The 15017-nt window shown below is 42.4% G+C and overlaps 2 protein-coding genes across 3 annotated transcripts in view; one reads left to right on the forward strand and one right to left on the reverse strand.

Moving 5' to 3' along the window:
• The window catches only part of ALKBH2 (alkB homolog 2, alpha-ketoglutarate dependent dioxygenase), an 8498-nt gene extending 5052 nt beyond the window's left edge, over positions 1–3446 (reverse strand). Inside the window, exon 1 of the mRNA XM_018560440.1 lies at positions 3182–3446. Coding sequence (XP_018415942.1) covers positions 3182–3446 — 265 coding nt within the window. The remainder of the gene's footprint in view (positions 1–3181) is intronic.
• A 1960-nt stretch (positions 3447–5406) lies between these two features.
• The window catches only part of UNG (uracil DNA glycosylase), a 10485-nt gene continuing 874 nt past the window's right edge, over positions 5407–15017 (forward strand). Inside the window, exons 1-6 of one of the 2 annotated variants that reach the window (XM_018560718.1) lie at positions 5407–5574; positions 6162–6371; positions 8063–8158; positions 11805–11902; positions 12466–12554; positions 14395–14573. In XM_018560718.1, the coding sequence (XP_018416220.1) occupies positions 5473–5574; positions 6162–6371; positions 8063–8158; positions 11805–11902; positions 12466–12554; positions 14395–14573 (774 nt within the window). In that variant the 5' untranslated portion in view covers positions 5407–5472. Of the gene's footprint in view, positions 5575–6161; positions 6372–8062; positions 8159–11804; positions 11903–12465; positions 12555–14394; positions 14578–15017 lie in introns of both variants that reach the window. The other variant, XM_018560727.1, reaches the window with a different exon arrangement.

Here is a 15017-nt window from a genome sequence, read left to right on the forward strand (position 1 = left end):
GTTGGACCTGAATCTGGTTCTCTCTGGGCTTCAGAAACTGCCATTTGAACCCATTAGAGTCAATCCTCTCTCTACTCTCAATCATAAATTGGTTTTCCTTGTAGCCCTTATGGTGCTCCAGCTTCCTGTTCCACCATCTCTGGGTGGTTTTCACAGACCATCATTCAAGCTTAGGGTCTCAAGATTTTGGTTCCTCCCTTCCCTGTCAAGGTGCTACTAGATCTGGAAGTGCTTATTAGGCATTTCGGTTTCAAGTAACTGTTTCCCAAATTTGCAAGACTGCACACATCCCAACCTGCAAAACCTTATTTCAGGGAGGTGCCCGTCTCATTTCAGAGAAGTGCCCTTTCTGATTTTTTTTCAACAGCGGCTGCTGTCAGAATATAAAAAATAATAATAATAAATATATATATACACACACACATACACACACAGGTGAAACTCGAATAATTAGAATATCGTGCAAAGTTCATTTATTTCACTAATGCAACTTAAAAGGTGAAACTAATATATGAGATAGACTCATTACATGAAAAGCAAGATAATTCAAGTCGTGATTTGTCATCATTGTGATGATTATGGCTTACAGCTCATGAAAACCCCAAGAACCCCAAATCCACAACCTCAAAAAAGTAGAATATTACATGCAATCAATAATACAAGGATTGTACATAGAACAATATCGGACCTCTGAAAAGTACAAGCATGCATACGTACTCAGTACTTGGTTTGGGCCCCTTTTGCAGCACTTACTGCAATTACTTTTGCACCATATTCTAATTATTCGAGTTTCACCTGTATATATACACACAAACACATATACACAGTAAAATAAAATCCATATACCAATAATATTGATAAATATAATTTGAGAATGTTCCTGAGTAAAACACTAACAGATAAAATGATGGGGAAAAAAAAGCCTGCTGGCTTAAGCAGGGGGACACGTCTGGCACTGCAAGATCTGAGTCCCTGGCGGCGTAGTGTGTTACTGATGGTAGCCTTTGTTACGTTGGTCCCAGCTCTCTGGAGGTCATTCACTAGGTCCCCCCGTGTGGTCCTGGGATTTTTGCTCACCGTTCTTGTGATCATTCTGACCCCACGGGGTGAGATCTTGCGTGGAGCCCCAGATCGAGGGAGATTATCAGTGGTCTTGTATGTCTTCCATTTTCTAATTATTGCTCCAACAGTTGATTTGTTCACACCAAGCTGCTTGCCTATTGCAGGTTCAGTCTTCCCAGCCTGGTGCAGGTCTACAATTTTGTTTCTGGTGTCCTTTGACAGCTCTTTGGTCTTCACCATAGTGGAGTTTGGAGTGTGACTGTTTGAGGTTGTGGACAGGTGTCTTTTATACTGATAACAAGTTCAAACAGGTGCCATTGATACAGGTAATGAGTGCAGGACAGAGGAGCCTCTTAAAGAAGAAGGTACAGGTCTGTGAGAGCCAGAACTCTTGCTTGTTTGTAGGTGACCAAATACTTATTTTCCACCATAATTTGCAAATAAATTCGTTCCAAATCAGCCAGTGATTTGTCTGGATTTGTTTTCTCATGTTGTCTCTCATAGTTGAGGTCTACCTATGATGCCAATTACAGGCCTCTCATCTTTTTAAGTGGGAGAACTTGCACAATTGGTGGCTGACTAAATACTTTTTTGCCCCACTGTATATACACACATCAGATTTGTGAATTGATATTCAAGTATCTGTCAGTGTAAAGGTCACAATTTATTAGACAGCCCAAGACCTTTTTAAAAAAACGCTGAGGAGTAAATTCCCTGATACACAGTTGACTAGTTGCTATGGGCAGCAAATGAAATAAATGTTCTCTATAACTAGACAACCAGGAGATATAATTGATTCTATATTATCCACAAAGGGTTAACAGCACTCTCTCAACCCTGCAGCAGTAGATCTCAGTGCCTGTACCTGCTCTCAATAGTAGTCTATGTCCGCCCTCTCTGTGCAGCAAGTAGCTTCTTCCTTCTGAGAGCCAAGCATCGTTCGGAGGCTATTCTCACATGACCTTCCTCCAGGAGGCAAGCCTCACTCTGAAACCTTGCCCACTGATATCTTACCGGAAAGGTTTACTCAGAGTAAACCTTTCTGAGATAAAATGCCTCTCTCGCGGACGTCAGGGAGCTGCTATAATAGCGGGAGACTCACTGAAAATCAGGGAGCCTTGAGATCCCTGAGACTGCCTCCTGATCTTCTCTTCACACATTCTCCAAGGTGGACATTTCAGCCTCGTCTGATGTGAAGGTCCTTCAGGCAGCTCTTTGAGCTGCATCCAGTTCCCAGTTCTCTCTTCTCTTCGGCCTGGTAGCATTTGTTTGCTCTGTTGCTGGTTCTAAAAATGGTTGGCTGCCTATTTTATTTGTTTTGTAGTAGGAGAAACAAGGGACAATTATGAAAATTGTATGGTCATACACTGGTTGATTGGAATATTCCTGCGATAATCAGAGTGCGATTGGGTCATGTCGAAATTTCATAGGTTGCAATAAAATGTTCTTACAACTATGAGAAGCACTTCTTATCACGCTCACTGGAAATTCTGTGTGAACAGGTGCTAGTCCATTCCTTTTCTATGTGAACAGGGAGGAAAGTTCTAACCACGTGAGCAAAATGGAACATCATTCAAGTTGCACTAGTTTGTATTGAGGGCAGGCAAGGATCAGCATATTTTAATAGTGAGCACTTTTCAATATGTCAGAATATCTCAAGGAAACCAGACTAATTTCACCCCCTTTTTATTGAAAAGGGAGGGAAGTGGAATTATGTTCAGATCACTACAGTTAGGCAGCTACATTTCTAGTCAACAAGATGTGGACCCTGACTTACTTTCAGATCGTGGGCCCTCGATTGTCGGCGGCCAGTGAGAGAGCTCACAGCGAGGTGAGGAGCAGCGGCTTCAGTGGTGGGCGTGGCTTCGGCATCGTGTCCAGTGTGACATGTGCGGCTCGGGTCGTGTGTGGAGACCCGAACAGGCTAACCAATCGTTAGCCGATTAATCAACGATGGAAAACGTTGATAACGTTTTCCATCGTCGATTTTAATCGACTAAATCGATGAATTGCTGCAGCTCTACTAAATACATTTTAAAACTGTACAAATTACAAATTTTGCACATTCCCAAGGCTGGCTTTAGATGTGTCTATAAAAATATTCACTGTGAACACCTACCTGAAAAATATACTATTTCTTGTTCCAGCTGCAGATAGATCTCATTTGCTTCTATCTTATTAAAGAGAATAGTATAATCACAGTTCAGGTTCACTGCTCTTATTCTTTTCCAAATATAGCATTGTTCCAGTAAAGAATCAGGAGATGTATTCTTCTTCTTTACCTCTCTCTCAGAAGAAGAACTCAGATCTGAGGACCCTGCACATTCTTCCATATGACCCCTTTTTCTGTGAGAGGGAGTCTTTTTTATTACAAATGTATCCATATAAAGAGCCACAAAGCTTCCAGTTAAAAGAATAATGGCGTTTTGCATTCAGTTAGGCCTAAAAAACAAAACAAAAAACAGTCAAATCACTGCTTATGAATACAAATGAGATCATTTGCGTTATAAACTGAGGTTAGTTGTGTAACCTTTGCAAACATGTGAAAGCCACCCTGCCATGTACAGCAGCTGGGCTCCCTGGCACCTCAAGGGTTAAATACTTGTTTAGTCTAGAGCAGTGGTGGCGAACCTTGGCACTCCAGCTGTTCCAAAACTACAAATCCCAACATGCATCTGCCTCTGGGAGTTATGTCTGTGACTTTCAGAGCCCTGCAATGCCTCATGGGACTTGTAGTTCCAAAACAGCTGGAGCGCCAAGGATCACCACCACTGGTCTAGAGGGTAGAAGAATAAGCTGTAATATTACTTTATTCCTTGCTCCGACAGGCTTCTGACACACCTATTCTCGCTAAAGCTGGCCATACACCTTATAGATTATCTGCAGATTATCGATGGTAAGATGGAAAAAGTGGCACAGATTCCTCCATCTGCGCTAAACTGTGTGGCTGGAGGAATCTCCCGCTGGGCCAAGCTTCAGTATCTTGCTAGTCGGCCCTGCTGGCTCTCATAATACCTGAACAATCTGATTGGATGCAGCCATTGTTCAGGTGTTTTAAGAGCCAGTGGGGCCGACTAGAAAGATACTGAAGTTTGGCCCAGTGGGAGATTCTTCCATCCACACAGTTTAGCCTAGATGGAGGAATCTGTTGCACTTTTTCCATCCGACCATAGGCTGATAGAAAATCTATAGATGTATGGCCAGCTTAACACTCCGTGTCGTGGATGGACCCTTTCCATCCTCACATACAATTCAGGGGTATTGGCTCTGCATGCTGTCCAGAGCGCTTTAAAGAGGTTTCAGGGGACGCACTCCATCATGGAATCCTGTTGCAGCATGGAATAAGGTACAGTGTTAGGCCCCATTCATACCAGGGCGTTTCCTCCTGCGTTTTTTTTCCCATGGCGAAACGCATGCAGATCATAATCCAATGTATTCCTGGCTGTTTGAGCAAATGACTGAATCACATGTACAAATACAGCCATTGTTTAGTAGTCAATGAGCTTCTTTTGTGGCTCTTGTCAGCTCGTTTTGCTTCATAGACTTCAATGTGAATGCGTCAATCAGCGCGTTTTTGCAACTGAAAACAAGCCTTAAAATGCTCTTACATATGAACAAAAAACACGCAGAAACGTTGCCGTCCTGGTGTGAATGGGGCCTTACAGCTTATTGCTCTACCCTCCAGATCGGGGGTGGGCAAACTCCAGCCCAACTACAAATCCCTTCCTGCATATACCTCTGGAGGTCATGCCTGTGTCATGCAATGCCTAATGGGGTTTGTAGTTGCACCACAGCTGGAGGGGCAGAGTTTGCTTGCCCATGCATTAACCTCTTGCCGTCCGCCCGTAGTAAAAAAACGAACGGACGGCACTGCAGCATCTGCGGGTTGCCGTCTCCAGACGGCAATTTTTTTCTGCTCGCGCGCGCCCCCTAGCGGGCACGCACGGGCAGAAAGGACCCGCTAAATGCACACACCCAACAAGAATTTAACCCTTGCAGTGATGGGGGCCCCACCGCGTTTAGCGTTAACATTCATTTTATCATTGTGGGTGCATTTAATAGATTTTTTGCATAAGGTTCAATTAGCCTTGAAGCATGTCCCCCAGCTCCAACCACTCCTTTCTGGATTCTGTAATCATCTCAGTTTTAAGTCTGCGGTCTGTGACAGCTTTTATATAATATAGGGTCCTTTAGTGAGTTGCAGCACTCGGGCCTTGCTATATCTAGTATGTGGTTAGGCTCCGAGTCCGTTAGGAAGTGATTACAGCAGGTTAGATTATAATGTAACCATGGCAACCCGTCCACCGGATCCGCCTCTTACAAGGCAGGACAGAGGCAGCGAATTTTGGCGCCAAATGTTCCCATTCCCCGAGCAGGTGACGGGCAAGCTGTATTCCAGCAGGAAAGAGAATGCTCGGGCAGAAAACCATCAATTCCTTCTTCACTCCCGTCTCCAAGAAGCGGTCTTCCTCGGAGGCTCGGCTGGAGGACATAAAACCACAGGACGGCGAGGTATAGTACTGCTTATGAGCGGCGATAGCTAGTCAGGATACAGTCAATGCGTTTCTCAGCGTAGTATTCATAATACACACATAGGGGGAAGAGTCCGCAGTGTGAGCACGGCTCGGTATTAGCATGTCCTTTGTATACAGGCGTCATAGAGTGTGTGGTTAGCTGTAGAGAGTGCAAAAGTAGTCTTACTACTAGAGTGATATACCAAGCTAACGGCATCCCCTTGCGCCTCACGCCTCGTTCCTGGTGTAGTAGTGGCTGATCAGCCAATCAGAATGTAGGAGTCTGGGAGGGGGGTGATACCTGTGCTGATCTCGTTTAAGCGCGAAAATCCAGCATGTGGCTCTGACACCGGAACTGCGAGACCACGTGACGCAGGAGGCGTGGAAGCTGAGCATTTACTATACTGATCAGAGTTGTGTACTAATTCTAACATATAGCTAGACAGGGTACTGGGTTGTACAGGGCCTGCCAAATTCTTCATTTGATATGTCATGATGTCCTTATGTAGATCAAGGGGTATAAGATATCTGCATAAGTTCAAGTTCTACATTGGACAACCATTGTCTGATTGTTATTGCCCGCAGACAACTCCTGTCAAAAGGACAAGAAAAGAAGATGAGGAAAACAGCCCCAAAGTAACCTCTCCTCCACTGAGCCCTGAACAGGTGGACCGCATTCAGAAGAATAAAGCAGCTGCGCTACAGAGACTTGCAGCCCGCTATGTGCCGGAAGGATTCGGGGAGAGCTGGAAGCAAGAACTGCTTTCGGAGTTCACCAAACCATACTTTATGAAGGTAAAGGTCCTAGTAAAGGCTGGGCTAAAGCAAAAGTAACGTTTTTTTAGTTTAAAAAAAAATAATAATGTGAAACTGCATCTAAACATGCTTGTGAAGCTATGGTGGGAATTAAAGAGGGCTACTGGAGAGAGTGCACCACACTTCTAAACTGAGAAAATGGAGCAGATCCTGCAAGCCCCTGTGTTGAATAGGAGCCATCTGCTCCATCTTCTCTGCCATTCATATTTCAGTTCGGCTGCCTTACTGCAAAACATAAATGCACAAAATAACGCTCTCTGTCACTTTATATCGCACATAGTGTGAGTGAAGCCCAAGAGTCTATTGGGCTGATGGGCTTCATTCCCACTGTGTGCGATTAGCTGCTTTTATATGAATTTAAAAAGCATTTGTAAATTCTTTTTAATCTGCATCTAATGAATGTCAATGGGTAAAGTCACACCTTGCATCTAGATGCTTTCATCTGCGTGTTCACAAAATAGAAGTCAGGTGCATCTAGGGATTGATCTGACCTAAATTCACCAAAATGAGAACACCAACATGCATGTAACACAATTTAATGCTAGGAGATGGTACCAGATGCATGTAAACGCACATCATTTAAAGCATCTAGAAGCATAAACGCAGCATCTAGCCTCACAGATTTCCCTCTGCATATAGAGGACACAAAAGGAAATTGCAAGTGTGAATAAAGCCTTGTGTTCATATTTAAAGAAGTACAAGTACTTAGTGAGCCACATCGTGGTAGCAACCAATAGTTTGAGTGAGAACCATGACAGATTGCTGCTGTTGGTTAATAAAAGCCATGGCATTTTTGTAAATTGGGAAGTGTTCACAGGTAAAGCTGGCAGTGACCGAAGATAAACATATGATGCAATTGTATAATAAATTCTGTGTATGATCTTCAGATGTCGCTATTAGAGAACTTCTGATCACTGGTATATTTAGCTATTAAAGGAGAACGATGAGGTGAGTGCTTTTCACTCACCTCATAGTTCTAGCTCCCTGTGAGAATGAGACTGTCACAGGTCGGCTCAGTAGATCGGGAGGTGAGCGAACACATAGCGGCGTTCGCTCACCTCTCGATCCTGTCACGGCTCTCTGCCGTGACAGGGGAGGGGATGGATTCCCCCCTCCCCGATCCACCAGCGCTGACTGGCGGAACGGATGGGGGAGGGGGCAGAGCCAGCTGTCAGTGACGCAGCTGGGCGGATCCCAGCACAATTGTCGGGATCCTCTTCAGCGTCTCAGTATACCGCGAGCTACAGCTTGCGGTATACTGAGCCTAGGGTGACGGGAGGACGCTAGTTTGTGTCCTCCCGTTACCCTAAGGAGAACTATGGGGAAAAACCTTAACCCCACAGTTCTCCTTTTTTAATGGGCCGAAATGTTTTATTCAATACTCTCATGTCCTCTTCTTTTAATGGGCCGAAATGTTTTATTCAATACTCTCATGTCCTCTTCTTTTGGCTTATCTATTCTAATGTGTACTGATACATCAGAAAAAGAAAGAGTAACCTAGCACTTGTTGGCAACACCTTAAAGATCACTGAATAAGTTATCAATAATGTATTGGTCTGATTATTTCCCTGTCTGTGCCTTGGCAATAATAAAAGAATTCTATTTACAAATGATTTCTTAGGAGCAGTACATACGGTATATTAAATATGATACAATTTCTTCTCATTTAGCTGACAAATTTTGTCTCTGAAGAACGCAAACGATATACAGTGTATCCCCCTCCTCACCAGGTATTTACCTGGACTCAAATGTGTGACATTAGAGATGTAAGTATATGTTATAAGCCAGCTTTTGTATGTTTGCTGATTTGCAGTTTAGGGCTGCGACTAATGATTGTTTTCATAATCAAGTAGTTGGCAGATTATTTTTTTCAATTAATCAGATAAAAAAAAAAATGAAATGCCATCCTTAATTCAAAATAAAATACACAAATGCAGTGTTACAAAGTTTACTTCAGAATAAAACTGTATGAACAATTTTTTGCAATCGCACTGGAACGCACAGCATTGCAGTACCATGCATTCCAGTGTGGGCGATCTCACTGTGGGAGGCATGTTTGGAGTGCCATTAAAATGAATGGCCCTGCAACGCACCTCCCACAGCAGAATTTGTCAGGCCGAAACCGAAAATTATTTTTCCCCACCTTTTTTTATAATTTTTTTATTTTTATTATTGTAAGCACATGGCGCTTGAATAGCTGAGGCCAGGGAATGACAGCTGCCAGTGGCAAGATTCCACAGACTGCATCTGAATGTAAATACAGCAGGTAAGTGGGCTTGTGCAATAGCCAGCCTACCATTGGCCCTTTCAAATTGCAATAGCCAATAGCAGGCTGGCTATTGCACCCACTCACTGCTTGCTGGCCCCCCCGAGAGAGCTAGGGGATCCAACCAACTAATCCATAATGAGAATAGTTGACAAATATTCTCATTATCGTATAGTTGTTTGCAGCCCTATTGCAGTTATGTCAGTATTTGAACGCAGAACTAAAAGTGATCGATAGAAATGGTCTTAACGAGTCTGTAATAATGAGGGAAATTTATGAAAACTTTAGCAGACAGAATCTGGAGCAGTTGTCCATAGTAACCAATCCGCTTCTATCTTCAATTTGTTCATGTAAATGATGAAAATTAAAGAGAGAAGCTGATTACTGGTTACTATGGACAACTACTCCAGTCTTGCTAAATTCCCCGCATTGTTACATTGTTACATAGTTACATAGTATTTGAGGTTGAATAAAGACATTAGTCCATCAAGTCCAACCTATTAGATGTATCTTGCAATGAAAAATATACCAGAGTGATAAGCAGCAGGAGTCTGAATTCGAGAAGTAGTCTTTAAGTCCCCGAGTGACTAGTAATAAAACGGAGTGCGTAACAAAGAACACATGTAGATAGCCTGAGCTCATTTGGCAGTGCGAATGTTGCACTTGGTGAATAAGGCGAAGCTATGTTTACTTTTTAAAAAAAATTTGCTTGGTTTGGGGTATTCTAAGCGAACACAGTCTTGCCCTATGTACTTTGCAAAGTGAACATATACTACATTCTCTACCTTAATAAACCAACTTCATTGTGTGTAACCATTCTGCTTTTTCAATTACTTTGTCATAGGTGACATTAGGGGTCAGTTAGACCCCTTATCTTTTCATTAAAGAGAACCTGTCGTCTGCAAAATGCTATCACTTAGTGGGCACCATTTTATTCCGCATTGGTTTTCTTTTTTTTTTTAAGGTTGCAGACTTTAAAGCAGAACTCCGATTAAAAGTTTTATTAACCCTTGCAGTGGGCTACACCTGCACTGCAAGGGTTAACTGCTTGTTTTAGTCAAGGGTAAAAAACAAAAAAGTTTTACTTGCCTGATCCTCAAAGCCAGCCGGCTCTTAAATTGGACCCTGGTGCCTCCTCTGCTGCAGCGGTCTCAAGTTACTTGAGCCATCACTTCCAATACAGTGCATAGGACGTGAGGATGCCAAGGGACATACCATCGCTGCAGCATAGGAGGAAGAAAGCGCTATGACTGCCTGCTGGCTCAGAGGTTTCAGTGAGTATATCTTTATTTTTGACCCTAGTCAAAAACCAGCACGTAACCTTTGCAGTGCAGTGGTAGCCCCACTGCAAGTGTTAATACATTTCAGTTCAGCTTTCACACATGCATTTCCCTAATGGATCAAAGAAAGTGTTATATTTTGTTTTGGGACAAATTAGGTTTTGTTTTGGTTATATTTTCTTGTAGGGCTGCAACAACTAATCGATTATGAGAATAGTTGGCAACTATTGAGATGGATAGATATATATTTATGCAACCATCGATTAGTTGCCCGATAATTTTTTCAACTAATCGATTTATGAAAATAATCATTAGCTGCAGCCTTATTTTCTTGTAGGAATGTATTTATGTTGTATGCATTATTTAGATATTGGTTTATCTAGACCAGTGGTTCTCAATCTGTGTAACCTCAGGACCCACATTTGTCCTTGGTCATTAAATCACAACTCAAGTCGCACTGCAGTGGAATGCACGGAATTGGGGTACCACCCATTCTGGTGCGGGCGTACAAGCTGTGGGTGGGAGGTGCATTTGAGGTACCATTCAAATGAATGGCAAATGCAACACACCACCCACATCAGAATGCATGGTAGGTGTGATTGCGTGGTACAGTGCGTTAATCACATGTTACTATGCGATTAACGCACTGTACTAGTATGAATGGGCCCTCCAAAAACACGAGACTCACACAATCACAGACACAATCTCACGCACTCAGACATTCTCACACATACACACTCCCAAAAATGTTACAGTTCTCATAAGGTAGTCTCCCCACCTTATGAGAACTGGAGCGGATTCTCAGCCTGGGGTCCAGTGCGGGCTCCTGTGCTGTGACGGAGCTCCGTCCATATGTGCATTTTGTACAGCTCCCTTGCGTGCCCTGTAGAGGTGCCAGGAGCCAGACTGTGACATCACTCCGGTCCAGGCACCTCTACAGGACACGTGAGGGAGCTGTAAGCAATGCACATATGGATGAAGCTCCATCACGGCCATAGCCCCAGCCCACCCCACCTCAATCTTACACTCTGTGCCCGGCAGCATATTTTGAATGGCTACTTGGTGTGAGAACTGACAGTGCTGCACTAGGGGGAGGCACAGGAGCCTCTTACCTAGAAAAGTGGAAGACATGCAGTGACCCACTGAACACGGGGTCGTGACCCACTTTTGGTTCACAACCCACCAGTTGAGAACCAAGGATCTAGACCACTGTTTAGTTATAAAACATGTTTGTATATTTATAAAGCAGTGAATGTGATATTCACCAAACATTTACAGGAGGTGTATCTGGTGTTTTGTGTTTTTAAATTACATTGATTAATACACCACTGCATGAGCAGATTTTATACATTTTTCCTAAGTAGCTGAATCATCTGAGAATTAGGATACTGTTATATTTTGGGGTTGTCAATTAATGTCAAAATGAAATATTGTGAGGGTAGAGAGATGAATACATGGATTCTACTTGACAAAAAGGCCAATATTGTGCAATAAGTGAATATATTTGAATACAATCAACTTAAAACCACTTTGAAAAAAATATAATGGATTTGGAATACCTGATTTATATGATTTTAGTTACAACTGACTTTCTCTCATGCATTACTTGTCTATTGCCAACAAAAAAAAAAAGTAAACTTCCAATTGCTTGTAAAATAACAAACATTAGGGTTTTTTTTTTGTGGCTAGGGGCTGTGTACTTTAGGGTCTTTTAAATGTGGTGCACATGAACCAGTTAACATTATGTGCATTTAACTAGAATTCCCTATGTTCCTCCATCTCCGTTCCATCCCAACACTATATATGTGTGAGTATAATATGTATGTACATGTGTGCTTTATTTTGTTTTGTATTCTTATTATCTAGGTGAAGGTTGTCATTTTGGGACAGGATCCTTACCATGGACCCAACCAGGCTCATGGATTGTGCTTTAGTGTTCAGAAGCCTGTACCACCCCCACCCAGGTACCCAAATTTACAGTAGTGTTATATCTAGCATATTGGAAAATTGTAAATCCTGTCCTGCATTCTTGATTTAAATCCATGTAGTTGAGCAATCTTCTACGGTAGTCTGAAGAAGAGTTAGATCCTGTCAGGTTTTTATTGCTATCTGCTCGCCTTACCTTCTTTTTGTCACCAGGATGTAGAGGAAAAACAGCGATGATGTGTAATGTGTGATGATGATTTTTCTGTTCATTCATAACTGGGCACACATAGTACTATGTGTTCCCAGTTGTTTACAAACATTGGAGTGACCACTTGATCACTCCAGTTTTTGTCCTGCCCACAGGATCGGTAAAAATCACAGCTATTTACCGATCCTTCGCTCGGTCACGCACAGAGATGCTGTTATCCTGAAACTGACAGGATGACAGCATCTCTCCTCTCTGCTCAGTCATGCTGACAGCAGGCAGCGCTCCCTCCTCCTGTTGCATCTTGTAAAGTCTTAATTGTATGAAAACCTGTTTGTATCAGTTTATTTCTGCATGCAATCTACATAACAAGAACTACATATGCTCTGCTTTTAGCTTGGAAAACATGTACAAGGAACTTCAAGTAGATATTGAGGGTTTTGAGCACCCCAGACATGGTGATCTATCTGGGTGGGCCAAACAAGGTAAAAACTGTTACATTTTGTATATTGATCGTTTAACATCCATTATGTAAGATTGCTGTTAATGGTTTCGTAGCAATATCTTGTTTCACACTTGCACATATGTATTACCATGTTATTTACTTAAGCGAATGAAAGATATAACACCACCACAACATGTCGGGGGGGAAAAAAAAAAATTCAAAAACGGAATCACTGAGTTCGAAAAAGGCTCACACCCTCCTAAAAAATGACTTGTGCACTCAATCAGGTGTAGCTAAACGCCTTCTCAATGGCACACAAAGCTATTTGACTTTCAGCTGTGGTCATTTTGATTAGCTCAGCATGAAAAGAGCTTTCCTGGAGCATTTCAGTCCCTGGTAGTGCAACTGAAGCAAACCATCAACTATGGGTGGCAAGGCATTGTCAAAGATCTGCAGGTTAAAGTTGTGGACAGGCTCAAGGCAGGAGATGGATGCAAAAAATGTCAAAGGCTTTATCAATGTCCAGAAACACTGTGAAGTTGGAAGGTATTTGGTACAATACAGACACCTCCCTGGATCAGGACGTCGCTCCAAACTGGATGAAAGAGCCAGGAGGAAACTGGTCAGAGAGGCTAACAAGAGGCCTACAGCAACTCTGAAGCAGTTGCAGGAAAGTATGACAAAGTCATCATTGTGTGCATGTGACAACAATATCACAAATTCTCCACAAATGGGGCTTGTATGGGAGGGTTGCAAGAAAAAAGCCACTCCTCAAGAAAGGCTACATGCAGTCATCATGACTGAACTTTGACAAAACGCACCATGAAGATTCTGAGGCCACATGAGAAAAGGTGTAATGAGACTAAATTGAATTGTTTGGCCTCAGCACCAAACGATATGTCTGGTGGAAATCTAATACGACTCACCATCCAAATAACACTATTCCTACAGTAAAGCATGGATGTGGTAATATCTTGTTATGGGGGTGTTTCTCTGTATCAGGGAGACAGGAGCATTTGTCAGGAAAGAAGAAAACTGGATGGGGCAAAATACCGTCATTTCTTGAGGAAAATCTGCTGCCCTCTGCCAGAAGGTTGTCAATGGGATGAAGGTTTACCTTTCAAGATTGACCAAAAGCACACAGCAAAAATGACCACAGTGGTTGAAGGAGAAAAGGGTGAATGTCCTTGCATGGCCTAGTCAGAGCCCAGACCTAAACCCCAATGAAAATCTGTGGCATGACTTGAAGACTGCAGTCCACAAACAGTCACCATCAAATTAAACTGAACTTGAGCAGTTCTGCAAAGAGTCGGCAAATATTGCAAAGTCTAGATGTGCAAAGTTAGAGACATATCCCAACAGACTAAAGGCTGTAATTAAAGCAAAAGGTGGTTCAACAAATTCTGTTTTTGATTTTATTTTTTTTCCTCCCCCTGACATGTTGGTGTTCTATCTTTCACTTGGATATTATAAGTTGCACTGAGTAAATACAGCTGGATAAAACAACTGTCTGTCTTCATTTCAGGCTGCAAAGCAACAAAACGTGATTATTTTAAAGGGGTGATTTTCTTTTCTATACCCACTGTACACATGTTTTGTAAGATATAAACATGAAACTTTTAGATAAAGAAACTCCTAACAGTCTGTAGCCCCCAAATGGAAGCGGCAATGCATGATAACTTTTTACTTTTTGGTGCACCAGCACTTGAATAGTAACCAATTCTTGCAACAACATTAAGTCCTAATGTTAGATATGGTGACTGCCTGTTGGGCATCTCATGTATTCTATCACTGGCAGACATTCTCTTGTGTAAGTGTACTAAAGGTGTTGACTACAAAGTTTGTAAAATTATAACTGAAAATGACATTTTCTGTCTTAGGAGTTCTCCTTTTAAATGCGGTGCTGACTGTAAGGGCACATAATGCCAATTCACATAAAGACAGAGGCTGGGAGCAGTTTACGGACTCGGTGGTTTCTTGGCTGAACAAGAACCTTGATGGCTTGGTTTTCATGCTTTGGGGGGCCTATGCCCAGAAGAAAGGCATCGGTATTGACAGGGTAAGTTTCCAGGAAGAAAATGGCATATATCACATGATTTTGAACTAAATAATAGAAAAAGGCTTTATATCCACGGGTTTTGATAAATGGCAAATGGTTTGAATGTTGAAATGGCAAGCAAACTAAAGATTGAAATCTGCAGATTCTATAACCAAGCTACAAATACATCGCATACTGCTACAAGTCTTTTTATAACAAAAAGATGGTGCTCACTCCTGGACACCTCTAACATTTCCATATCTGGAGGAGCGGTAAAGTTTAATTTACAGTTTACCACCATGCCTTGGTGAGAAAAATGTGCCAATGAAATAGATTGTTTATCTGTGTAAGCTTCTATCCAGTAAGAGGCACACTGTACGTAGGACTGGACAGTAGTGAGTTTAGATCCCACCGCACTCCTGACCAAAAATGCCCCAACTTCCAACTGGGGGGGGGGGGGGGGCG

The sequence above is a fragment of the Nanorana parkeri genome, unplaced genomic scaffold (genome assembly GCF_000935625.1).
Source record: "Nanorana parkeri isolate BGI_ZX_2015 unplaced genomic scaffold, ASM93562v1 scaffold18, whole genome shotgun sequence".
Lineage (NCBI taxonomy): Eukaryota > Metazoa > Chordata > Amphibia > Anura > Dicroglossidae > Nanorana > Nanorana parkeri.